At 41.2% G+C, this 27,222-nt stretch overlaps 1 protein-coding gene across 6 annotated transcripts; it reads right to left on the bottom strand.

Moving 5' to 3' along the window:
- Positions 1–1,338: 1,338 nt before the first annotated feature.
- LOC109633385 (threonine--tRNA ligase 1, cytoplasmic-like) lies at positions 1,339–27,074 on the bottom strand. Of its 6 annotated transcripts, none has more exons than XM_020093211.2 (18): positions 11,273–11,462; positions 9,712–9,887; positions 9,505–9,619; positions 9,140–9,261; positions 8,630–8,738; positions 8,072–8,136; positions 7,792–7,870; positions 6,997–7,143; positions 6,774–6,872; positions 5,752–5,921; positions 5,475–5,637; positions 4,538–4,675; positions 4,009–4,086; positions 3,150–3,250; positions 2,176–2,277; positions 1,999–2,071; positions 1,748–1,862; positions 1,339–1,603 (listed from the first exon to the last, which is right to left on the bottom strand). In XM_020093211.2, the coding sequence occupies exons 1-18, from the start codon at positions 11,357–11,359 to the stop codon at positions 1,461–1,463; spliced, it is 2,082 nt and encodes a 693-aa protein (XP_019948770.2). In that variant the 5' UTR covers positions 11,360–11,462; the 3' UTR covers positions 1,339–1,460. The 6 variants fall into 6 exon arrangements, 4 of the variants coding, with proteins under 4 accessions (XP_019948770.2, XP_019948769.2, XP_019948768.2 ...); XM_020093210.2 differs by having other exon boundaries at positions 9,712–9,893; positions 11,273–11,461; XR_011245917.1 differs by lacking the exons at positions 1,339–1,603; positions 1,748–1,862; positions 1,999–2,071; ... (12 more) ...; positions 9,505–9,619; positions 11,273–11,462 and adding exons at positions 15,786–17,842; positions 17,950–18,114; positions 18,668–18,925; ... (5 more) ...; positions 20,864–20,993; positions 26,827–27,074 and having other exon boundaries at positions 9,769–9,893.
- Positions 27,075–27,222: the final 148 nt, after the last annotated feature.

Below are 27,222 nucleotides of genomic sequence, written 5' to 3' on the forward strand. Positions count from 1 at the left end.
CTGAAATCTTCACTTCATAGATAACACAACATCAGGCTGCCTTCATCCTCCCTCTGTCACACACACACACACACACACACACACACACACACACACACACACACACACACACACACACACACACACACACACACACACACACACACACAGAGAGCAATCCAATCCTTCATCTGCCTGGTGGAGTCACACAGAGTTCATAGTAAATTATTTTTAGCTAAAGGGGTTTACCAGAAATCAGGGCTGCTGTGGGGGCTGTGTGAAAAAAGCTTTTACCACAGAAACAATGAAGAGCGTTAACTCAGAGAGGAACAGATTGATAAGTACGGCACTTTATTAGAGCAACAAAGACAAAGCCTCAAGTTAAAACGTGTCCTCTCTGTCAAGCTCTCACTGTGAGTTATGAGGCTCGACATCAACATTTTGTGATAGAGTCACAGCAGATTTGTTCCTTTCACATGAGACGTTTCTGTATTTCTTAATTCTCTGTTTTTCCCACTGGTTTCAAGGGGGTGAGGTGCAGTTGGATGGAAAATATGTTTCGGGCTTTCACAATTGAATCAGGCTGCAGACACCCATTATTTGAAATGAGTTTACCTCTCGACAGTTTTGCCTGTTAATTGTTCAAAAATAGCAAAATATGCTTTTTGATTTCCCGCAACACAAAGTGACAATTTCTCTACAGCACAAAAACTGGTGGACGTGTTCTAGTTTGGTTTCAAATCTGGGTTTGATTGACAACCGTCAATCTGAGGTGACCTGAGTGTAGCGGATGCTCTATCATGAACCCGCGTCACCTCTTCCTCTCTGGAACTAAACACACGCTCCTCTCCACCTGGTTCACAATCAGCTTTGTTGAGGCCGTTTCCTTTTGTTCGGTTATTCTTTCACAGCCGACACCTCCCTCAGCCTCTGTGTCACTGTTGTGACTGATGTCTTTTCCATCCTGCTGCCCCCGCTCAATTAAAGAGGAAAAAATGTCCAATCCCTTTGACCTTTACCTTGACTTGCCTGTTTCCACTAAACACACATGAAAACACACAGGCCTGACATGGCTGCTCGCGCTCCTATTTTAGTCAAATCCCCCTCCGTATCCTCCCTCTCTTCCAGTCTTTTAAAGGTATGCCAGCTTTTCTATTCTGAAATCATGACACACGCTTACGTAACAGGGATGTTTGCATATTTAATGGACTTAAGTGAACATCTGAAGCTGAGTAATGTTTGTATTAGACTGATAATGATCTTAAAATAGTCTTTAATCTCTTCTCTGTACTTTCTTAGAACTCCGAATTATCAGTGAATGCCATTAGAAGGCAAATCCACAATGAGCGAACCTGCAGGTAAGATTAGTTATATGACTTTATTATAAATTTTAGACGGATCTTCAGACAAACCTTGAGTACAACAGCTTTAACATATAAAAAAAAAACAAATACATCAGTGGCTCTTCCTGGAAGTTTTCCTCAAAACTCATCTACGTTGCTCCTTGTGTCTCGTAGCTGAGTGAGGGACGTCAGCACCTCCTCTGTTGGCCTCCTCCCAAGCTGTTTACCCCCTCTGCTCCTCACATTCACTGTTCCACTCTCACTCTCCTTATCACCCACCACTGCGTAGAAACACACAGAAAAAGCCTGTAGTCATTATTAAGTACGATAACTTTAAAAGTAATGAATGAGGAGTTGGAGTTTGTGTAGTAAATTAAAGAACAACAGTGACAGGTTAAGAGTGAAGCCTCAGCTTTCATCTTTACCAAATATGTAGTTGTACTGAGCCAGCTGAGCCGAGCGAATCTTCTTATTTAAGGTTGCTCCCTCGTCGTCACTTAAATCAGCCATGAAGCCAGCCTCACGGAACTGCCGGACCACCTTAACAGGCGAGAGAGGGACGCTTATTTAAAGATTTTATCTCTGCAACGTGCTTCTCACATTCTACAGGACAAATGAATGATGACAGGATGAAGTCAGCTCATGTAGCACACGGAAATCTTCATCATACACTGACCTGATTGGCGTATGACGCATTGTTGCCCCCTACAGGAATAACTATGATCTGCGCCGGAGACAACCACAGTGGCCTAGATGAGGTTAAGACAGAGGTGATGAGTAACGATAGAGCAACAGCATCATAAGAACAAACACGAAATGCATCTATCTTCATGTGATTGTTGTCATTTCCCACCATTTCCCTCCAAAGTTTTCAGCCAGTATAGCGATCATCCTCTCCAGGGACCCCAGCACCGCTCTGTGGATCATCACGGGCCTGTGCAACTGTCCGTCTTGGCTGAGAGAGAGATGGAAAAGATTGATCGAGCCAGAGAATGTTGGGTGATATCTTATAAGAATGCCAGGAATCTCAGTGTATATAATAATGCATGTATGTATGGTTGTTTGTCTCTCTTTGTTGGCCCTGTGATACAAAAGTTTCACTGAACTTTGGATAAACAGGTGAACTGCACCGCTGCAGGTCTTTGTGGACAGAGTCCCTCATGTCTTCTCATCGAGTCTTTACATCCTACGACTCAACTACTGCAGGTCACTTTTGCTGCTCGACAAAGCTGCAACCAGCAAAACCACAGGCCAAGATCAGCCAAACATCCCATTCTATTGAGACGTGTTTAGAACGGGTACTGGACTAGTGATGATACAAATTTAACGTTTCTTCTCGTACCTCTGAGATTATTAGGTCACTATGTACGACTTAGCAAATCAATAAGTCAGACTGATTCATGGGAATTCTTGGGATTTCTGCATCAATTAGTCCATTGAACTCTAATTTGTTTGCTGGATTAACTAAAAAGAGGGGGGGTCACGTTCAGCATAAAGGTTTCTCAATCGTCTCCTCGCAAAATGTGCACATCACTTTTAAACTGTGTGATCAAATATACTTTTACATACAGCAGACAAATAAGGGAAGCAGGGCAAACAAATAAGAGGCTAAACAATGCAGAAACATGGAGTGTGCTCATCTAAACCAACAAATTCAATAAAAGACAAACCTTTCATAATGAAATTAGGCCCCTAAGACGTTAGACTTGAGTGACAAACGAGGTTTTATCAAACAGACCAGCACATTGTACGAGAGCAAAGTTTTAAAACACTGCAGATGTAGGAATGTTTAAAAGACTCAGAGCCAAATGCTGAAATTTGACTCACCCGACATACTGAAGATCAAATCTGATTGGCAGCTGGAAGTCCAACTGGATTGTGGCACACTGGTGTTGTCGGCCAATGGCATCTCTGATCTGAATGTCAATCTGTGAAGAAACAGTGTTTTAATTTCAGGCTTTGTTTCTCTTTTTCATCCAAGATCTAGTTCTCTGAGACGCTGCTGGTGACAAACCATGCTTTTTGTGGACAGACATAGAAACAAAGGAGTTGCCAAGACAAGCTGCTAATAGCAAATTCTGGTGAAGACATCCGATCAACATGACTGAGAGGAAGATTTTTTTTCTTTTTACCGAGCTTGTTCTTGTGCGTCCCCACCCTGACTTGATTTACGTCCACACACTGTAACTCTACATGGGCCCAATCATTCAGTCTGACTGGAGCATATTGACTTCTTGTACGACTTAATGTGAAATTGGAATTACTTCTAAGAAAATCAATGTTATACACAAATAAGGCAAATTTCAGTTTGAAGATACACATTTTATGGAAAACAATCACTTTTGCATTTTTTGGGATATTCCTGCAGACTAGCACAGAGGGAACAGCATCATGTAGATTTCAGATATTCTCTCAAAGTTGCTTGCGTCACTTCCTGATAAGATAACTTTGGAAAATGAGACTGTGAAGACATCTACACACTATAATAAAAGTTGTTTTAACGTATGCCAATATAACAACAGCAAAGTGCCAGTTCCCAAATTATGCTTTAAAGTACCTTTTAGCAGTAAGTGAATAGAATGATATGACGACCAAAAGGTGTTTTGGCTGCAGATTTTGTGATGAAGTACATTTACTTTTGTGTGTAAATCATTATTCTTTCCTGCATGATTCACTTTCCACTGACCTTTGGTCCATAGAAGGCTCCGTCTCCTGGATTCAACTCCCAACGTTCACCAAAGTGCTGCAGACTCCGTTCTAACTGCTGCTCACACAAGCACGCACACACGCAGAAGATGGAGCGAATCAAGTGAGTCGGCCAAAATGAAAATGTTAAGTACATTAATGTGCATTTTGATTGTCATGTATGTCCTGCTTGGTTGTGTGTGTGTGTGTATGTGTACGAGCTGGGGACCATAATGTCCAATTAGACTCAATTGAATCAGCTTTAATTGCCTCTGTGCCAATTTAAAAGGCATCTGTGGGGACTTAAAGATATACATCTACCCAGCAACGCGACACGGAGCAGCGCTCTACTGCAAAGTACCACTCGCCTGACTGATTGGTTAAGTAGATCTTATTAAACCATGTTGTTTTGTTTAAATAAGAGGTTTTTTTTCCTGTTGCTGTGATTAACTTGGCTCTTCTCTAGGAATATATCTGCGTTTTGGCAGAGCGCAGGATGATAAGTGTGTGTGAGAATGTTTTGCGTTTACCTGCTCAGCACTGTCCCACTGTTCAGGCTCCCCTAGGCACGGTGTGGGACGAGTAGACAGGAGGCAGTGGAAAGAAAACCCAAACACTTGATAAACACTCCTCACAAAGTCCAAACAAGCCACAATCTCTTCTTCCAGCTGGAAAGAAACAATATAACAAAAGCACAAACAACAAGGAGGAATTAATAATAGAAAATAAGGGGCTCAGGCACAGGAGCAGAGTGTGGATTGTGTTCTTCTTTCAACCATTTCTATGCATCCCATATCTTGAGAACCGATCATCTCATCGGCTTCACACTTGGCATGTATAGTTTTAAGGGACCAAGAAAATGCAGTGTTGAATTTAGTGCAATTTGGACATGCAATATGTTCAATATAATTAATCTTTGGATAAACAGAGTTATACAGACTCTCGCTATCCGTCTTTACTTCAGAAAGAAAGCTGTAACCAGCATTACCACAGGTCAAGAAAACAGCCCATTCCAAACAGACAGGTTTAAAACAGGCGCTACACTGGTTTATACTAATCATATTTACTGTAATGCCCTAAATGTTCCATTGAATTAGTATCCATAGTGGTGATTATCATGTGAGCGTTATCTGTGAAGAACTGGATGCAAACCGAGGAGCTAGAGGTGCACAACCAGTATCATGGGAACGTTCCGGGTCTCTCTGTAGGGGATCAGGATTACACAGTCTGCAGAGATGCACATATGGAGGTGTAATGTTTGAACAGCACAAAGAGCTTCATTCATCTGGGCTAAGGCCTCCAGGAATGTCTGGAGTTATTTGTACAGCCCATCTAATCACTGTGATATGGTTCCACATGTGTCCCATTTACAGCTTCTATCCTAGTTTCTGCACCTCGATGAGTAGACAGTGGTCTAGTGAAGGTGAATCTGACACAAACCCATGTTTGCATGTGTTTTCTGTGTACCTGCTCAGGAGTGCAGAAGATGTGAGCATCATCTTGGCAGAACCTGCGAACACGAGTTAGACCTCCCAGTGCTCCGGAGAGTTCATTTCGATGCAGCGCCCCGAAATCAGCCCAGCGCAGAGGAAGCTCCCTCCACGAGCGAACTCGCTGCTCAAACATAAGACTAAAAACAACAAAGAAGAGTCAACCACTGCGAAGTCTCTGTGATAACACTTCAGTACAGGAATGTGTGTGTGTGTGTGTGTGTGTATGTGTGTGTGTATGTGTGTGTGTTCACCAGTGTGCAGGGCAGTTCATGGGTTTGAGAGCGTAGGTCTGAGAGCCCTCTGAGGTCACAGTAAACATGTTCTCGCTGTAGTGCTCCCAGTGGCCTGAGCGCTCCCATAATGCAGTGCTGTACAGAGTGGGGGTCATGACCTCGGTGAAGCCTCGCCTTTGGTATTCACTCTGTAAGATGTCAGGAAGGACAGTGAGCGACAAGGAGGGCAGGACAGAGTCACACAATCATAAGAGAGTATTTATAGCAGACTAACACGAGCAATATCCTGACGACTAATAGGAACCTGTTTACCCTCAGGACACAATCAACACAGCACATGTTAATTCATGAGGGTGTGACTGTGTATGAGAAACGGATTCTGTACAAATGGATGTTATTACACTATAAAACCACTGAAGGACATTTTGGTTACTGGTGCTGAACAGGGTCGATCTATTAACACTGACACAATATATGAAGGTTTAATTAAGGTTTATAAAATGTTTCAGTTGTAGAGTACAAACAAACTGTATTTAATGCTCCAAGATAAACAAAGTCATCTGAAGTAGAACGTAGCTGACTCTCAATGACTGTCAGTGGAACTAAATGTTGCACCACTGCCCTTTGTAATTAGCTTAATACAGCTTTTAAAATAATGTTATTCATCATCTGAACATGAGGTCAACTCAGTTTCTGTGTGATGCAACTTATGGTGCCTCCTCAGATTTGTGGGTTTCTTTCTGAGGATTTAGTAGCTCCACTGCTTCTCACCCAACAACACTACACACTCACTTTTTCTCTCAGCAGCATCATATTTAAAGAAATCGTCTCTGTATTTGATATTATCTCCACCAGCCATAACATTTGAGTGCATATCTAGGTCCAGTCTAATGCTGTTGTCAGTTTTGTCTTTTTTTTCTTTGTTAACCATTTTGCCAGTTGATATAGTCACAGTTATATTGACATCATTGTTGTTCAAACATGTTTTGTCATATTTTTCATTAACACTAGTGAGTGCATAGTGACTTCTGTGTTTTCACCTTGATGAAGTCAGTGAGTCTGTTGTAGATGTTGGCTCCTTTCGGCAGGAAGAAGCAACTGCCTGGACTGACGTCATTGAAGAAGAACAGCTCCTGGTCCTGAGCAGAAACATATAAACAAGACATTTATGACCAGAAAACACACTTTTCAACGTAAGATTTTCACTTCTCTCTTCTTCTGATCTTGATTTATTCAATTCTCCATATTTAGACTTTGTTTTACCGTTCCGATGCGCCTGTGGTCTCTCCTCCTCGCCTCCTCCTGCTCCTTCTCCCACTCATCTTTGTCCTTCTCTCCCGGAAAGGCAACACCAAACAGACGCATCAAACCTGAAGACTCCGTCTGATTGGCCAGGGTGACAGGCGACAGCTGGCATGTTACAGAGAGAGCGAGAGAGCGAGAGAGCGAGAGAGCGAGAGAGAGAAAACTGAGTGAACAAAGAGGTTGACAGATAGAGGGACTGTGAAAGCACTTCTGATGGATGGCAGTGTGTTTGTAAGAGCATAGAACAGGAAACTGGGCTCTGACAAACACAACATCCTGCTGCTGATACTGTATTTCCAGACTGACTGCCATGAAATTCCAGTCTACCCAGTCAAAGCCCAGTATGGGAACACCTCTTTTTCTCTCTCTCTGTCTGGATCAATAAAGACAAGGAAAATTCCATTTGGCCAGCGTTGGTTCCACAGGATGGACAGCACCAAATGGGCCCAAATAAAACAGGTTTTTATAGATTAAATGAGTTAACCCTGCATCATTGGTTGTGTGGATATTGTTTTAATAAAAAAACCTTTATCAAAAAAGAGGCTCTGGCCTCCAGAACTTCAGCTGAAATGTGATAAAACAGCTGATGCATGAGGCAAATATGGAAGAAGTTGTGCAGTAAAAAGAGGTGAGAACACATAAAACCACAAAGGTGCAAGTGGAGGACACACACACACACACACACACACACACACACACACACACACACACACACACACACACACACACACACACACACACACACACACACACCTGGAGCATCTTGAAGACCTTGAGGAAGCCGGTATGTGGGAGGAGGGGACCGGTGCTGATCCCTACGCTGTCTCCACATCTGTCACACAGAGAAAGAAGAAACAGGTTCAAACTTTTCATTCAAGTTTTGAAAACAAGGACAAGTGAGTCAACAACAGGTACAGATAATCTTGTGAGGACAATTTGATCTGTCCTCACTTTGGGCTTTAGGGTTAGACCTGGGTGAGGGTTCGGGTATTTTAGCGTTAGAAAGTATGTGTGATTGTGTATTAATACATGCCTGTATACTGTGACGGTGGGGCCATCCATCTGCTCCTCAACAAGCTGCAGTCTCAACTTACTGCTCTATAAAAAAAAACACAAATTCCTTTATTACTACATTTGAAGGCTGCAGGTTCTCTCTCATGTTTCGAAGGGGAGGGTGAGGTGAGGGGTAATGTGCTGCAACATGCAACAACACCACTAGATGTCACTAAATCACTGAACATTTACTTTTTTATATCTGTAAAATATTATCCTCCTCATACTCATTATAGAGCCTGTTGTTGGTTGTATACAAAAAATTGACCAATCCAAGACAAACATTACAATACATGCCTCATGCCATATACAGGCCAGAGGAGCAACATTCCTAATCAACTTCTCAATAACAACTAATATAATGTAAACTAATAACAATTTACATATTTAGAAAAACTCAAATTCAAGCCAAATATTTGCCTCAAGCAAAGAAAACACAAAAGGTTTAAACCAGGTTCCTGAAACTGACAGAACAGGAGTCAAAATGTCTGAAGTGAAACGTGTGTATTGGTACAGCCGAGACATCTTTATCACTGACCTGGAAGAGCTCTTGCACCTCTTCTCCATTCAGCTCCAGTCTGGAAAGAGGAAGTTTGAGAGCTGCAGCTTCCTTACATCTCTCCTCCACATCAACTAGAGACAAGGCACTGGAGGTGAAGACAGATTCAGGTAAAACATCACTAATCTGCAGCAGGATGACACAGCCACGGAGTGTCAACATGATTATGGCGGAGGAAAGGGATTGTATATGTATGTTTGAGTTTAACTACACCCTGCAGGGCAAAATGAGTCATAGCAGAACAGAAATAAGAAAACAACAGACCATCACTTCTTAATCAATCTCTTCAAGGAAAATAAACTAAAATGTTATTGAAAAAAAACAAAACAGAAACATTATTTGTGTTTCAGTCACTTATTCTTATGGTATTCTACAAATGTGAGTAGTCTACGCAGAGCCTGATAATGATGATATGACAGATGTAGCAAAAAGCAAAACATCACGGGACATGTTTTCAATACATCAGAAATAGTTTCATGAAAAGCTCACCTGTTATCTTTTAGATGGTCACAGTAAAACCCAAGCTCTGACGCTCCTTCTCTGCAAACCTTGGCATCAAAGACCCCCTCCAACACGCCGCCAAGGACACACGCTGCTGTCCTCCATGCTGCCTAACAAAGCAGGGGGGGTACATTTCATAACTACTCCCTTCCATAATTAAATTAATTAGAATATAATGAACAATATTCAAATGTTAGTTCATTTAATATCTCAGTGGCATGATTGTCTTTTGCTGATCCTATATTTTAAGTTTACCTCATGCATTTTTACCTGGACACTTCCCACTAAGGTCAATAAAAATGATTAGGGGAAAAAAAGTGGACGTTCCACCTTAAACTAAAAGGTGGGATTACCTGTTTTCCCTCAACTGTGTCAAACCCCAAAAGTTGCAGTTCACAGTCTGCCTCTAGGGGTTGTCCAAGCTCCCACAGCTCCCCATTCACCTTACTCAGCAGTGCTCCCTTCACCCTGCAGTGAGCACATGCAATAACACTGTTACAACACTATGGTGAAAATAAATATGACGAAATGAAACTTTTCTGCATGAGTAGTGTATTTACCGGACACTCTGAGCAACCAAGAGAGGTGTGGTCACTCCTGCCTTTCCCTTCACTGTCCGGCCATCAGCTAATCGAATGCTCAGTGATTTCTCTGAAGCTTCAACTCTCTTCTTAATGCCTCGTTTCTCAATGAGCGACTCGAAGACTTGCAGTCGCTCCGATAAAACTGGCGACACCTGCAGCTGGAAAGAGAGAGATAAATGTCAAAAGCTGTGGAAAGGAAGAGAGTGGGCAGAGGTGAAATGTGAACTAGGAGACAGAGACCAGGGGAACAATAGAGAAAGAGGAGCAGAAAAGCAGGTTACATATATATGTGTGTAGTTCTACTGGGAGGTAGAATACATGTATAATCATGAACATATAGTAATTTGACTATGACAAAATGTAATTGCTATCTTAACCTCAGTTTAAATGCTGTATTGTTATAACATGAAAGGATTTTTAATATTTCAGTATTCTTGCAGAGTGGACGATGCACACAAGCCTTGTTTTCCCTCATTATCAATAGTTTACATTAGGTATTACTCTGAATAATACATGGAGTGTGGACTTATGTTAGAACAACCTGTAGGATTGATGCAGTTAGTCCTCCAAGGCTGAAGACCTCAGTATAACAGTTTCAATCAAAACTTAATCCTAACCTTGATAAAGGGAGGATTTACTGAGGGACTATTGTATTAGACTGCAGACATGATAATCAGGCTTCAGTATCAACAGTATAATGACACAGTGCCTAAAAGCTTCAGCTTCATGTTTTCTTTCATCTTTTATAGCTGTATTATTGCAACATCCAAATGAATGAAAAACAACATATTAAAATCAATCACTAAGGATTAAGCGTTGATGGGTTTATTTCATGTCGAACACTATAGTCTATTGTATATTAAGGTTAAAACTAAGTTATTTTCATTGTTGATGAATCTGCCACTTTCTCAATTAAAAGATTATTTGATTTGTCAGGATAAGGTCTGAAGGTAATGACTGTCTATCTCAGATTATTGGCTCAAAGAGCCTTTCTGCTCAATCAATGGGTCAAAATTAGAACTGAGTAAAAAAACAATATTAATAATCTATATATATTCATCAAAATATGTATAGAATATTTTGTTTGTCAAGTGTTTCTCAGTCTCTGCTGATAAAAAAAGAGAGTTTAAAACCACAAACTTCACACAGGAACAAAAATCTGTTTTAAACCTAAAATAATAATAATGTGACATTTATAGTGATAATATATCAACTAATATAACTTTCTTCATCTTGATATAATTGTTCTTCCCTATTACACAGCTCTGTTCCAAAGATATTTAATTTGAAATCATATGAAACAAAAGCAGAACAATAAAATAAATCCCACAATCCAAATAGATTTAGTTTTCAATTGACTGATGATTTCAGCTGAACTGTAGCTACAGAACATGAGAGATACAAAACTATATCTGAACAACTGGAATAAGACCAATGAGCGACTGATGCTAGATAGATGATGACACACACACACACACAGTGCTGATGCTAACGCTAGCTGTAGCTACTGTACTGCTGTCATAACAAGCACGCGCACCTGACTGTACTTCCTCCTGTGCGCGCGGAGCGTCGCACGAGCTGCCGGTCGACAGACAAACAGCTGTAACAGCTGTATCACCGCCATCACGCGCACACACACCAGTCTAAAATCACACGTTCGATTCTAAATCTCCTACACTACATTCAACGTAAGCGGCCATTACAGCGGAAGTGGGACAGCAGCGGTGACGTCAGGACGGAAAGCCCGTGACGCCGCCATGAAGTAGCGTGCGCGTTTCCGATTGTCTACCGTCTAGACCAGAGCGCGCCTCCACAGAGGAGCTGCACATGTGGTCAGAGCGAAACATCTGCAGTAACGAGATGTGCACACGCAGAGTCAGAGCAGGAGCTTCACACTGGGTTCAACATCATGTACCTCTACACAAACACACACAACCAACCGTGTCTGTACTTCACTGACCCTCTAGTGCGTGACCACAGACTCACTACACACACACACGAACCGTGTCTGTACTTCACTGATCCTCTAGTGCGTGACCACAGACTCACTACACACACACACGAACCGTGTCTGTACTTCACTGACCCTCTAGTGCGTGACCACAGACTCACTACACACACACACATACGAACCGTGTCTGTACTTTACTGATTCTCTAGTGTGACCACACGCACGCACACACACACACTGAACAGGAGGGATCCTGAGCTGCACACAACCTAAGAATTGGTAGAATGTGGATCAATAAGAATCAACCTAACTGAACGCAATTATAAATGTACCCTCTACGACATCCTCCCTCTGGATACTACTACAGCAAAGTGCAAAAGTTATGAAATGTTGAATTTAACATCTAAACCTGGTCTGCATTTAAGTTTTCAATCAAATAAGTGATTTAAGTTAGTAACAAAAATAAATAAAATCAAAGTAACCTGCAATAACACAGGAACACTTTAAAATGTCAGCGTCATGTGTTGGCTGTGCCATAGTAACAGTATTACTGTGCTTCATGGACACTGACTTAAGAGCTAGAGTTACCACTGAACTGCCACTTGGGGGAGCTACAACACTTTGGGAAGTTGTATGGTCCCTCTTCTTAGTGAAGTGCACAGATTGCATGTAAGGAGATGAGGCCCTTTTCTCTGATACCGTCTATTTAAGCCTTTAACTGTAAACACCATGTATTCAGAAGCCTATACATACATTAACACCAAACCTGGAGTGTTTAACTGCTGTTTTACCCAACTCTTCATAAACCCTGTGTGAGTTTAAGATCTGGGACTAATGTCACCATGTCCACAGTAGAATGAAGCTGAATGTACACACATGTACATAGACACTATGTAGTAATATAACCAGGCTACATCTTTTGAAGGGAAAACAGATCCACTGCCTGAAAAGAAGAGCTGGTAGTTTTGTCTCATGGTGCAAATACAGTAGAAGTACGTAAGCACCAGTTTGGATGTACAATTAACAACACTACACAGACGATGGCATGAAGGCCACAATAAAACTTCCATATGTCCAGTGTAGCTGACCTCAACATGAATGAAGGTGATTCATCCTTGTGTCGTATTAATTATATAATACTACATTTAGTAGTAACTGCACAGCCACTGCTTATGTTATTCTTTGAAATTGTAAAGGAGGTTATGGCTGCAAAGTTAAACTAATTGGGCCTGTGTAATAACTGGCAATGCTGCAGTTTAAAGCCAACATCAGTAGTGCGGCAGCCAATTTGAATGACATTTCCAGAAAACATGGCCTTCCATCAACTGTGTGTAATGTAATGTGCAAATGTTTAGTGGAAACAAAAAAACGTATCAATGAGGTACTGAGAAAAAAGTGAGTTGACATATTTGCAAGAGAAAACAAGGTTTCAAAACAGCAAAATACCTCCCATGGCAAATTTAGACAGAGCACCGACTGCTTACAGTCAGTTACCCAAACAAAACTACAGATATATTAAATGTGTGAGGATAATTGACGGAAGTCAACCCATTAAAGCACTAATAATAAAAAATAAATAAGAACAAAAATACAAACAAAACAAAAGTCTTCAGTATAATACTGTGATGTGTCCTGTAAAAAAAGTAAAAGGATGTATTCATATTTTCACTGTGTCAAATAACTGCTGCGGAATGTGTGCATCACACCAGAAAGGATTGGACACTCGAAGACCAGTGATATAGCATCGTTGATGAGAACAGCAGTAAAAGCAACTTCTCAATATACACAGACACACATCGTCAGTCATTTTCAAACAAACTTTTCTTGAGGGGGAAATGAAAAGAGGTTATTTACAAGAGCAATAAAAGTCTTCAGAAGGTGCTTAGTGAGCATAAAGATGTTTAACAGTTTGTCTATTTTTCTGTGAACACAGTGTGTGGGTTGATAATTAGCGGTTGGATTGTGACTGCAGAGAAGACAGGTAACAGTTTACAGAGAGTTGTAACAGACTTTGTATAACATTCAGTAAAAGATCTCGGAGGATGTGCCGACAATTATTGTGACAAAAAGATCTTTGTTGTTAAATTTCTATGACGTATCTGTTTACCAGCTTTACATGGGAGCATCTGCAGATGCCCAGCGTGCGTCGATGAAACTGTACTTTCAAGTCAACTTGTGAATGAGCACAGGAGACAACACACACTCCATGATCAGACAAACTCAGGAGATATGAGGCTTTGACAGAAACACTCAGCCTGCACCTCTCACTGTGTAGATACACCACATCAGCGCAGGGCAGCGTGCAGCATCACATCAACAGCTCCTGTATAAGAAAGCTGCTGACATCGTGCTGACCCTTGTTTGAGTGTTTTTGGATGAAGCCATGTGAGCACAAGGGGACTTGGGGGCGAAAGCATCAAAGTAGCAAAGAAATAAAAGAGAAGGGGCCAAAACTGGAACATTTAAAGAAACCATTTACAAAACAATCCTAACTGGCTCTAATGTCTTTCTGATAACACATGTGGGTGCTGCTGCTAGAAATGACCAGATCTTTGTAGTTAAAAAACAACAACACAAAAAGCGCAACAAAAAAAAATGGAAATGGCAGCAGCTGTGTAGGTAAATGAAATCAGCTTCTTGGTGAACAGGCAGAAAACACAGCCCAACAGCGCAATTAAACTACAACAGCGCAATTCAAGTGACTAATAGTGACCAAATAAAATACCTCCCCCCCAGTTGAATTGAAACTCTGGATTTTATTCAAGTCAGTACATGTTGAAGCCGAGCAAGAATGTGGTCCAACCTGAAAAGCCTCCCCCACCCGCCATCCTCTACGTGGTATCTTGACGACTGGGGTCTAACTTGAAGCGCGCACAGGCAGATATTAATGTTAGAAATAAAAAACAGAATTATCTTCACCCTCCTCTTCTGCATGGTGGTTTTCAAAAAGGAGGACAGAAAGGCGCAACAGATAACTGCAGAGAAATTCGTCCGGGGCTAAAAGCTTATCCAAGGCCTCAATCACAGTAAAGACGAACGGTGCTTGAGAGGTGATCATTTGCCTCTAACCAGAAACAAGAGCTTGAAGAGAAAAAGCTGCATCATCTCAGTTTCTTTTTTTATATTTACAAGCTTAGAAATATACAGTGGGAGAAATAGAAAGGTGAAAAAGGTTTGAGCAGGAGAAGAATATTATTTACAGCAGGTTCTCTGGAAATATGAACAAGTGTTAACCTCGGCTGCAACACAAATCTCATTACTTCAAATGAGAAATACCTTTTTTTTTCAGACAAATACACGCACTCACACCCACAGAAGAGAAGATAACTTTCAAACCAACTTTCATCGTTTCCATTAAACATTTTAAAAGCAATAGTTTGACATTTTTGAAAATGTAATTAGTTTTTTTAGGGGACAAATATGAAGCTGGTGATAAAAGATATTAGCTTAGCGTAGCATAAAGACTGGAAAATAAAACAGCTTTTATGCTTCAGGAACAATGTTGATGATCAAATATAAAAAATAAGAGAAATTAGCTTTAGAGGTGTTCATAACTCGATATACTTTTTACAGTTGGACATATGCCAGGTGACATTTTGCCCCTTTTCCAGTCTTTATGCTAAGCTAAATGGGTTGTAGCTTCATGTTTAGCGAACAGATTGATCTGATCTTCTCATCCAACCCTCAAAAAGAAAACAAATAGGCTCATTTAATCAAACTATTGCTTCATGTTTCCTCTGTATCCCACGACACCCATTCCTTTTCTGTTTCACTCTCTCAGGTGGTGTAACTCAGAAATCACACAGGTAGAACATTTCTAAGTATAGTTTCATTTCTGCTTCAACTATCTTTTTCATTCCTATTGTTATGTCACTCTTGGACCTAATGAAACTAGTCTCTATTGTGTATGGAGAAATGGTAAGAAGGGACAGGTTGAGGGTTGATACACAACACTCTGCACGATGTAGCTTGAACTCTTAGCTGTACAATTTAAAGAGGCTGCCTACAGAGCTGAAGCATGAAAATGTAATCAGTTATTTACACATGAATCAAGGTAGTTTTAAGCTAATTAACAGAGTAAAGATATCTGGGCTCATACCAGTGGGGCTAACACACACACTGCACTGCTAGATGTGTGGCTTGCACTTCATTCAGCTTGTTATAGATGACCACTTCAGTAGCGTGGGGGTAGGAAGGGTCTCTTCTGCCCATGATGGAAAGGACCACCTGTGAATGGAGGACCGTGCCGCTTGCCCCCACGAAATCCCCCCATGTGGTGATCTTGGTTATGGTGGTGAGAGGGTGTACGGCCTCGCAGCAGAGGTCTCTGTGAGATGGGACCTGAAAGGTTTGGGGGCCGAGAAGTGGGCAAGTTAAGGAGGGGGACTGGGTTTGAGGTTTGGTTGCGGGGATGAGGTGGAGGACTAGTAGGGGGTTTCTGGAGAGGGGGGGCAGCAGACTGAGAAGGGAGACGACCAGGGGCGGAGTCGACTGCAGGGGAATTAGGTGTGGAGGGAGATGTTGTGGAGGATGTGGAGGAGGGAGAGCGGGGTGGAAGAGGTAGATTGAGAGGCTCCTTCACTCTGCCCAGTAAAGGTGGAGGGACACCAGGGGTACCTGGGCGGTGAAGAGGGGGTGCATGGCGTGGGAAAAAAGGCTCTTTAACTGTGCCAGGACGGGGCATTTTAGGGGGCTCACCTAGCAATGATGTCATGAGGGGTGGAGGACCACCTTTGTTTCCTCTGGTCCCCATTCCGCCTCGCTCAGCACCTTCAGGTCTGATTTGGGGAGGAAGAGATAGGGGACGGTCAACGGGGACCAACACTCCTCCCACCATGACTGCAGAGGGCACGGTGGAGTGCTGTGGTAAAGGGGGTGGAGGGGGTCGGGGAATCGGTGGAGGACTGCTGAAGAAAGAGGATGGAGGAGGATGCTGGTGGAGGTGTGATGGTGGAGGGTCCGTGTGGTAGGGCATTTGGAACTGAGCTTGGGGAGGAGGGTGTGGGTGAGGGTGGCCCGGAGGCAGATGGAGATGAGGGAGGAGGAGTTGTGGGTGAGGAGGAGGAGGCGGCATGGAGGGGTTCATGTCCTCTGCGCCTCCCTGGCCAATGTTAAGAGGAGGTGGGCCAGTGTGGGGTGAGGGAGGCTGAGCTTCCATGTATTCCTCCTCTTCATACCACATCGCTCCCCCTGGCCGACCGCCAGCCCCTCCTCCTCGCCTAGAGCCTCTGCCAATCACGCGGATGCTCTCTACCGTCTTGATGCGCTCTCCAGCGAGAGGGCGATTAGAGTAGCCCAGAGTTTGGATAGGTGCCCCTTCAGTGCAGGGTGACACTAGTGTCTCAATACGATGGTACTGACCCTCTTTCCTATCCCTGCCTGCAGACTCTTTCCCATTGTCTTCTCTTTTTCCAATCAGATTTCCGTCATCTGAGCCAGTGCTCGTCTTACGAGAGCCTGCAGAGAGTCTCCTCTCTCCCGCTCTATTGATGCCCATCATCCTAAACTGGTTGTGTTGTCCATCTTTCTTACCCTTCATGTCATTACTGGGGGAGGACGAGACCTGCCTCCTTACATTCATCACTTCATCCTCCTTTAATTTTGTGCTAATCTTTTTCCCAGCTCCATATCGGGAAGAAGAGGAGCTCAGGAACTCTCCATCGCTGTTGCTTCCTGACGGGGTGATCACAGCATCCCAGGGTTCCTTGCGGTAGGCTGTGGGTGAGAGGTTATGACCTCCAGAAGACCCTAGAGATTCTGGCACACTCCCAGGCGTGTCCATGATCTCATCCTGGGTCGGGGTTCCAGCCGCCTCATCTCTCACTGGGGTCCCGTCCACTCCATCGGGACTGGCATCACCTAGAGCAAGACTAAAACCTGGATTTCCCTGCAAGAAACTGTTGATTTTTGATTCTAGGCTGGGGGGAGAGACAGAAGGAGCTGTGGGACGAGGAGGTGGAGAAGGGGACAGCTGTCTCTCTTTTTCCCAGTCTCTAGTTCTTCCAGATATGTCTCGTTTGAGGGTGTTCCCCAGACTGGGTTTTGGTTTTGGGGTTGTTGGGGTGAGTGCGGTTTTAACTGTTGAAGACTCAGGGGAGGTTCTGGTAGGAGGAGCTGAGGCAGTGTTTGTAACACTTTGCAGGAGAGAGGACAAACCTGTGCCAGGATAGTAACACAGGGGGACAAGTAAGATCGTTTCATATACATATTATTTTTTAATATCATCTTTAATTAAAAATATAAGCAGCGTTTGTGGATCTTACCTGGTGTGTTTGTTTTAGACAGAGCATTGAGTATGCCCTCAGGTGTGATGTCAACACGTGACAGGATGCTGGCCAGGGCAGGGCTTGGAGGGGTCACTTTGGAGGCTGCTGATTGGGCAGAGGGGGTGGTGGGAGTTCCGGGAGACGGTCGAGGTGACGGACTAGCTGCTGAGAGACAGTCAAGGACAGAGAGACAGATACATTTGAAGCTCTAAACTAAAATCTTATACTTAGAATCCTGCACTGCATCATGTAGATCAAAAGAGAGAAATCACATTGTGGTAAAGTTAATAATTCAAGATGTCTCAGTTATTTCACCACAATAGTAGTAGTAGTACTACACTGGATTATGAAGCAGGAATTCACTTTGTAATTATTTATTATTTCCACATTACTGTCTGCTTAAAAATCAAACTATCTGTACCACATAATTGCATCATATCACAAAAAGTTGCAATGTGTAGAATCTCACTGCATATCAACTTTAATGTATCGTATTGTTTGCATCAGGTACGTATCGCATCAAAAATATTGTTAACAGGAACAACCAATAACTTCCAAAGAATATAAAACATTGTACTTACAGAAATGTCACTGTGTATCTGTCAGAACTTGACTGTAGATTTAACTGACTCTCACAATTACTTATGATCCCAGGAGACTTGTTAAATATATGTTTATTATTGATTAATAATTTACGGTTTTGTCCCAAACAAACCTGTATTCTTCATGGCAGATGTGAGGGAGCTGAGAATCGAGCTGATCTTTCCTAAGTCGACCTTCGCCAGGTTGACTCCCAGTGGGCTGGTGGGGGCACTCTGAGCAGAGGCCGAGGTGGAAGTCACTGGAGTTGCTGTAACAGCAGCAGCGTTAGCATTCATCTTAGCAGCTTTTGTAGGTGTAGTTGGAAGCTTTGGGGCCAAATCGGACTTTGCAGCCTTGGAAACAGCAGCAGACGCCTTTTCTTTCTTCTCATCTGTTGATGACAATATTGCAATAGCTGATAAAGTTTAAATTCTAAATCACAACGCTACAACAGGGCAGCCTGGCCCTGAATTTATTTTTTAACACTGCAACCTAAGACCTAAAACACTCTGCAGCCACTAACCTGCTGTGGCAGCATCAGCTTCTTCATCAGACATATCCATGTCCTCCATGTCTCTATTGTCAATTTGTATTTCTCCTTCATCCATGGCTTTGCCATCCAGCTCTGGATCCACCTGGGCTCTGGTAGCCACCGGTCCCAGGAAAGGTGAGTCGGAGCCAGTCGGGGAGGGAGCATCTTCAGAGGGAGAGGGGATGGGGGAGTCATCAGGTCCAGGAAGAGTCGACTTGAGGGAATCCAATTTCCTTTTAAGACTGGCCACACGGTTGGCAAAGGCATTGTATGCCTGAACAGAACGGCAGCAAGAAAGTAAAAGAAACAGAATTAAATGCAGGATTAAGAAAATAACATTGAATTTATTGTAACATTTATATTTTTCCCAGGATCAATTCAACAACTTTTCTGACTAAGCAATACAAGAATCATATTATCAAAATAAAAGTCACTCACATTGGCCACAATCTTAACCTCCTTGTACTGCATCTCGTAGAAAATGTCTGCATTTCCCAAAGCTTCCAGCAGAGGAGGCCCTGTTTTCAAATCTTTATCCAGGAAGCTGACAAACTCCTGCAGCTTTAAACTGCCGTCCTCAACGTCCTTCGCAAACTTGTTCCCTCCTGCCTTGTCTGCAGCAGGAGAAATTGACATGAAAAAGGTTTAATATAATTCCTTTTACTGATGTAACATACTTTACAATAAAGTTATTTCTACTTTTTGTGGATATTTTTGCCTTGTAATAAGTATATAGTAGTATAGCATTGTATAAAACCTACAAAAGTACTAGGCATGTGCTATTTAGAGACAAGTGGATGTTCTTGTGGTTTACAGAAGAATATACATTATGTACTGAATCAACAGCATCAGTTAAAACAAAAAACTTCATGATAATCTCAGGGTTAACTGTGAACTGCTTTCGCATGAAGAGGAGACACATTAAGAGTTGAGTGTGATTGGGGCTGAGACAAAGTGCACAGGACAATGAGTGTGTGCTGATGCAGAAATAAGCTTGTTGACATCTGACCTTTAAGTCTCTTGAGGGCCTCTGTGCTGCAGACATCCAGCCTGAGAGCTGCCAGCTGCTTCTCCCTGAGCTCCTCTTCTGCCACTGCTCTCTTATATCTCGACAATTGTTCAACAAAGGAGTGAGGCTAGAGAAGAAGAGAAAATTCAGTTCTACAGAGCAACGGTCGACAATATATGAACAAGTGGTTGAGTCATGCAAGAAAAAGATATCAAACACAACAAAAAACTCACCGTGAACTCTGCTACAATCTTGGACTTGAGAGCAGCTTTGTTGACAGCCGGGGCTAAAGATTAAAAGCAAAATATAAACTAAATATACACTTACAGTTGCTTCTGGATTTAATTTACAATCTAACATTAGTAAGATGCAACTTAAGAAAACTGCACTTTTAGATGTGATTAACATTATGACAAACTGACCATTTGCAGGTGGAGCCTCTTTTTCTTTCTCTTTCTCCTTTTCCTTTTCTTTCTCCCTCTCCCTTTCTTTCTCCTTTTCTTTCTGCTTCTGCTTCTCTCGATCCTTTTCCCTTTTGGTCAGGTTGATTTTAAGCTGGGTGATGAGCTCCTCAGGATACACAGTCCTCTGCTCCCAAATTGTTAGGATCCTCTCCACTGACTTTCGTACCTTTCCATCTCTGACATGGAAAAAGGATGACACAACATGACAACATGTACAGGGAAATCACACTCGTTTTAACAAGTAATATCCATGAAAATTTGAAACAACAGAGACTTCTATCAAATGGTCAATAAAACAGGTAAACACCAACCCTGAGTACTCACCTAATAAGCAGAACAGCATTAGGGAGGACTTCTGCGAAGGCTGAACGAAAGACAATGGCATTCTTTCTTTTGCAGTTTTGTATCACATCATTGGCAAGGAAGAAGAGATTCAAGCGATGATTGTTATCAGCTGAAATAAGCAGAAAAAAGAAGACAATATTAAATAAAGACTGTACATTACTCTGGCGGTGTCCTGATAGCGGAATGGTTAAGATGCATATGATGTAACTGCAAATTCCCTGGTTCTTTTGCAGCCAGGGAATTTGTTAAAAAATGTCCAACCTCTTCCTCCGTCTCCCCATGTCTCTGTCTAAACAGCTTGAGTGCTAAGCCAGATATAAATCCCTCAAACATGGAGGACAACATTTTATAGTACGTGGACGGATTTGTTTGCTTTCACCACCAGTGCTGCTGATTTACAAGAAAGCTTGATCTGCGACAAAAAACTGGCTAAAAAGATAAATGTTATGCTGAAAGACATGTCCACAACAAGCACTGCATTTGCTGAAAAGTGTATTCAGAATTGCTGCAATATGCAAAGCGGAGGGATATTAGTTAATCAACCTTTTAATTGTAGAACTTCTATAATTAAATCAATCAAATCGTTGCATTATTGTCTATTTTAATGAATATGCAAGACTAAACTATCTAAATAATCATAGACAGCCAACTCAATATAAAATCTATAGTTAATTTTGACAAGACCAATAAGACTGATATGGAGTGGTACCTGCATTTGCTCAGCAATGACATGCCACAATAAGTCATGCGTAACAAATCCACAGTTTTGTTCAGACCTACATTTCTGTTCCCACACTGCTGACTTGAATTTTCTCATGGAATCTGTTTTCTCTGGGTTTAATACCTGAACCAACTAAACTAACCAAACTAGTCACTTTATTGTGATTGTCCAAAGAGATTCACATGACACATTCAGTTGGAAGTATCATGATACAATCTTCCTGTATCGTGTTACATCATAGTGGATGTTATAATCACTGTTTCAGTCTCATGACAGCTCTAATCAATGAAAACTGTTTTTGTGTCAGCTGGGTTTCATTCAAAAGTCTGTAACCATTTGATTAAATTACAGAATAGAAATGATAAACACAAGACTGACAAGTTTAATAAAACATACCAGTAAAAACACACACTGGTAGATCTAAAAATATGTTTCCATGGTCACCTCACTTCAGCATTAGTAATCCATTTCCATCAAAAGATATACAATGGCAGGGACCGTATCATATCTACTGATTCCCTAAGCAGCCAGATTTGACCAGGATTCAATTACAGCCAATAAGCACAGTGTTGGCTCATGTTCTCTGACCTTCAGGAAGAATTTGTTTTCCTTTAAATCTGTTTACTATGACATGTTAGTCTAAAAATGTTCTGATGATCTAATCATAAACAAAAAAGGAAGACAACAAAAAAGTGCCACAATTTCCAAGAGCCACACAACATGGGCTCGTCACAGATGAGGTAAGTCATACCAATGTGAAGAAAATTAAGAAATTGGGAATCTGAAATATCCTTCATCCTATGATAAAAAATGTATGTGTCTTTACTCCTAAATGTCAACAATGTTATCCCAAAATATCAGGATTTTAAAATGAAAACACTATAAACTGCTTTATACTCTTAACAATCTGGCTCCACCTGAAACTTATTAAAAACAAACATATTCACAATAATACCTCAGATGTAATGAGGATAAAAAGGATCTGTATCTAGTGAGGACAAAACTCAAAATGCCCAGGCACTGCCAAACACACAATAGTAACGATGACATCAAACACTACAGTTAAAACTACAATCTCCACAGACAATGGGATCAGAAACTGAGAATAAACCTGTGTCCTAATCTGAAACAGCCACACAAGCTTCAAAATGACATTTGAAGGTAAAAAAACATCAGAACACTAGGAATTTTCTCTAGAGCAGCAGAGTATTATTCATCAAGTACGATGTCTCATTTGCTGACATTCAGTCCATACAACAAACGTTTGTGTCATTTGTGAATGATCGTTGTGCTTTCAAAGAATCATTTGTTGCTCGTCTTCCCTCTGCTACATTACAAACTGGAAAAAGCCTCAAAATCTGCCTTGGTAATTTTATTTTACAACTGCGAAATTAATTGCAACGCTACTGCATTGGGACCAAAAAGGCTTTTCGTCACTGCATTACACATGCATAACAAATACTGTGAAACTAAGTTTGATGAACAGTATATTTTACACTGTTTTTCTTGTTCCATCATGAAAAATGATTTGCACTAAATTTAAGTCTGTGTAAACCACAAAGTACACTACATAGATTGTCTGACACTTGGCAGGAAATTGAGTGGTATTTTAACTTTGGAATTGACGTTAATCTGTATCACGCATAATCACAACTTTAAACAATCAATCAGACGATCAACATGAAACTATGCTCTACCTTATAGACTGGACTCTATTATTGAACATCATCTCTGATAGTAAAAAATCTGATGACTAACACAGGATCTTCTTTATTATTCCACATATGAACATTGCAGTGCCTCGTTAGAGTATCAATAAATTCATCTTATTTTAAGAGCATTTACAAAGCTACGACTGTTGCACCTCTTGTATACACAAACACAACTTATTGTAAAACGTATTCCAGAAACATGCTGGAACAAATAAACAAATACACCAACAAACAGACATGGGTGACAACAACCTCCTTGGTGGAAGTATTAAATGATATCTCCCTACAAGGTCGGAGAAAAGAAAAGCAGAACTCTGTAGTCTCGCCTGGAAACTGATTGGCATGGACAGACAACATGGATCCACTTTCTACCTTTTTGGACTTTCATAGTGCCTTTTCTGATACAGGGCCAACATTTCATAGTCTAGAAAGACCCAGCAATAAATGATGATGGTAGATTGGCTCTTAGTTACTCGTCACTGCTCTCCATCAGAAAACAATGGCTTAGCCAGTGCACAGCACTTTGTTGCATGTTGTCAGCATAAGCTTTTGTCATTCATTGTTTTGTTCCCACTGATGGAGGGCTGGGATTTTTTTAATGCCCGTAGCCACATGGTGACTTAACAGACACTGGGTTTTTAACCAGAAACTCCTCAATATAATATATGTAATAATATATAATTTTAACTCTACTAATTTCAGGACTGAGGCTTGGAAAAGATCAGACACATGGTAATATGATGTGTACACATTGTTCCACATTTAACTCCATTCACTGAAGTATCCGATTTGAGACACAGGAAAACATTTTGTTTAATTACTCCTTTGACTTAGTATTCAGCCGTATTCATTCTAACATTGATTGAAAAGAGCAACTTCTTTCCAAATTAATATGGGAAACTAAACTTTTTCAGCAGCCACTGAGTAAATAAGTGATGGTTGTAACAGTGAAAACAGCAGCAGACAACCAGTAGACAAAACCCAACACATATTTTGTATGCTACCAACATTATATTCCATCCTCTCTAATAGTCAATATCAAGGCCTACACACCAAACTTTATCAGGAGGAACATGTGGGATACTTTCTCTTTCCATAAACTGTATGAAATGTCAATCACCTGACGCTGTCATCGCTTAAGGTTTTAAAAAGCAATCAGCTTACAACACAATACCTCTTATAACAATCTGAAGATATGCAGATGACATTGCAGAGGGTAACAGCAGCAGTGAGTGCAGTTCACTCCCCCTTATATTACCTTGAATCCACTCATAAGCAATAAAGAAGATCAAGTCATACAGAGCACAATAACTTTAATCCTGCTGAAATTTAGTTTGACTTTTGGCTAATCTTACAAGCAAGAAGGTGTGGAAAGTTCATTCTTATCCTTTAAAACAGTAGTTAAACAGATAAGTTACTTTTTTTTGTTTCAACCTCATCTCTTCGCACTGTCTTCATCTCTGGAAGAATTTTGTTCTGTTAAGATATTGTCAAAAAATACAGTAAATATTGATCCCACTGCTCCAACCACTGATTACTGCTAAGTTAATAAGTGAACATGCATATCACCTATTCCCACATATTGCAGTATTCTAAGTGCAGCATCTAAGAGTCACACAACCCAGAGCTTTAGGGATGAAATCTATTGACAGTGTCCAGAATGCTGAGTTGTAATTACAGCTGCAACCAATAAGTTAGTGAATAGAAAATTAATCTGCAACCATTTTAATAATCAAATTATCATTTTAAGACAGATTACTGAGAACCCACATTTAGAAATTAGGTCAAACTCCTGTCAATAACATGAGTGCAAAAACTACCAGGTGCAACTCTGCACTTGTGACACAACGATGAACAACTTTCTACATTATTTCCACCAAATTGAATTTATTTGAAGTTTACAGAAAGACACATTTCCAAACTGTAGAACTACTCAAGTCTGACTCCTCCATTCAAACTTGTACTAATAGCACAAATGTTTTACCATCAAAAAATATTTGAAATAACAAAAGCAACTCAGACTTTTAGAATGTATTACATTTTAAAATACTGTGTTTATCACTTTTATTGTGGCTACTGGTAAAATAATTGATAAAATAGAATTAACGTAACTCAATATTCTGTTGAGTAGCTTATAAATGTCCCCCAATGGACAAGAACCTTAATATTATTATTTGTCTGATGATTGTGTTTAATATTATCTATCTGCATATAAAGTGACTCATAACCAAATACATGTAGTGGAATAAAAAGTACAATAATGTCTGCTAATCTACTTTGGGGTTAATGTTAATGAAATATACACATGACAACAATTACATTTAACTTAAGTACAATTCTTGAATACATGTACTTGGCTATTTGCACCTGCACCACTGATTCTTTGTACAGTTTACTGTTTCAAATTGAATAAAAGTTGAAGCAAAGGTTTCATATAAAGTTTTTAGTGTCAGAGTTCCTGCAAGATGTATCAGCTAATAACGACACGACATGAAACCGAGGATAGGTTTACACACATGGGTCTCTCTTGATCATCCTTCAATCTTTGAACGCATTGATTAGACGATGAATTCTACTTTGGACTTTACCTTGACTTTGATCAAATTAGTTACTTCATCACAAACTCAATGATGCATCACACACATCAAACTGCAAAGCACCGACTTAAAGGTACAGTGTGTAGAATTTAGTGATATCTATCTTAATGCCCTTCTGCTGCTGCAATGTCCAAATTTCCCCAGTGTGGGATGAATGAAGTCGATCTTATCTTATGTTGCAGCTCAACACCCCCTCAGCTCCCCCTCTCCCTCTCCTCCCCAACATGAAGAAGAACCTGTGGTAGCTTCACTTGTCATTGAAACTCAAGAGGTGTTTAGTTCGTCCAGTCTGGACTAATGCAAAAAACATGGTGGCCTCCGTAGAGAGGACCCCTCGATGTAAATATTTAAATATAAAGTACATTATCTAGGGTAAAGAAAACTACAATTCATACAATTTAGATTAAACGAACTAGTGAAAACATCATGAGGATTATTCTAAATTACATTTCTGCCAATAGTTTCCTTTCACCTAAATCTCACACACTGACTCTAACACATGTGAACACATTTGTCTCAGAGTTCATTATTTTAGCTGAGCGCTGTCGTGCATGGCCATTTATCACAAAAGTGCAGATTCGAGTTATTTTTTTCTTCCATGATCGTGAACCCAGCGAGGCCCTGCTGTAAACACTGCTAGTGGGGGTGACGTTAGCTTTAGCTTAGCTGCATTAGCGGCTAATTTCGAGTGGGGATAACGTCAGCGCTGCATTTCCAAGATGCGGTGAATTAAAGACTAAAGGGGATAAATCAACATTATCTTGTGATGCACCGACTCGGTTCGCGCTTCGCTAAAACACCACCACAAGCAGCTTCAGTGGAATCGCTCCAAGCTGGTCACAAATTGAATTTGAATTAGCTAAAAGTGCGCACGCTAGCGGGTTAGCTTCAGCTGCATTGCTAGCTACTCACATTTCTTGAGCCACTTCATCCAGTGGCGAACGATGAGGCCGTGGTTCTTCTTGTTTTCAATGCACCAGGTGGAAAGTCCCTGTATCGCCTCCATGGTGTTGGATACTCCTTGAAACTTGCGGTCCAGAGACGCTTCCAGAGCCGCGTGAGAGCCGCGGGCTCCGTGGCCGCTCGCAGCCCCAGAACCGGCCGCCATCTTTGCAGCTAGTGCCGATGGCTCGCTGCTGGTGATGGATGAAGCAGATAATGCGATGAGAACACACGCCCCCCTCCCCCCCTTCTGATTTCACAGTAAACAGCTATATTTACTAAACCAGGAATCAAGACGAGGTCACACTGCTTCATGGTTCATGTCTAAGTTTAATATCAGCGGACTTTAATACGACCAAGACAAAA

Source organism: Paralichthys olivaceus, chromosome 13, assembly GCF_024713975.1.
Source record: "Paralichthys olivaceus isolate ysfri-2021 chromosome 13, ASM2471397v2, whole genome shotgun sequence".
NCBI classification, from domain to species: domain Eukaryota; kingdom Metazoa; phylum Chordata; class Actinopteri; order Pleuronectiformes; family Paralichthyidae; genus Paralichthys; species Paralichthys olivaceus.

What these genes read in the sequence shown, in the direction of transcription:
- LOC109633385 (XM_020093208.2), bottom strand. Translation starts at nt 27,022, where the DNA reads ATGGCGGCCGGTTCTGGGGCTGCGAGCGGCCACGGAGCCCGCGGCTCT. An exon ending in GGCCCTCAAGAGACTTAAAG is followed by an intron (nt 19,681 to 20,075) that starts GTCAGATGTCAA and finishes CTCCTGCTGCAG; the next exon opens with ACAAGGCAGGAGGGAACAAG. An exon ending in AGGTTAAGATTGTGGCCAAT is followed by an intron (nt 19,341 to 19,504) that starts GTGAGTGACTTT and finishes CGTTCTGTTCAG; the next exon opens with GCATACAATGCCTTTGCCAA.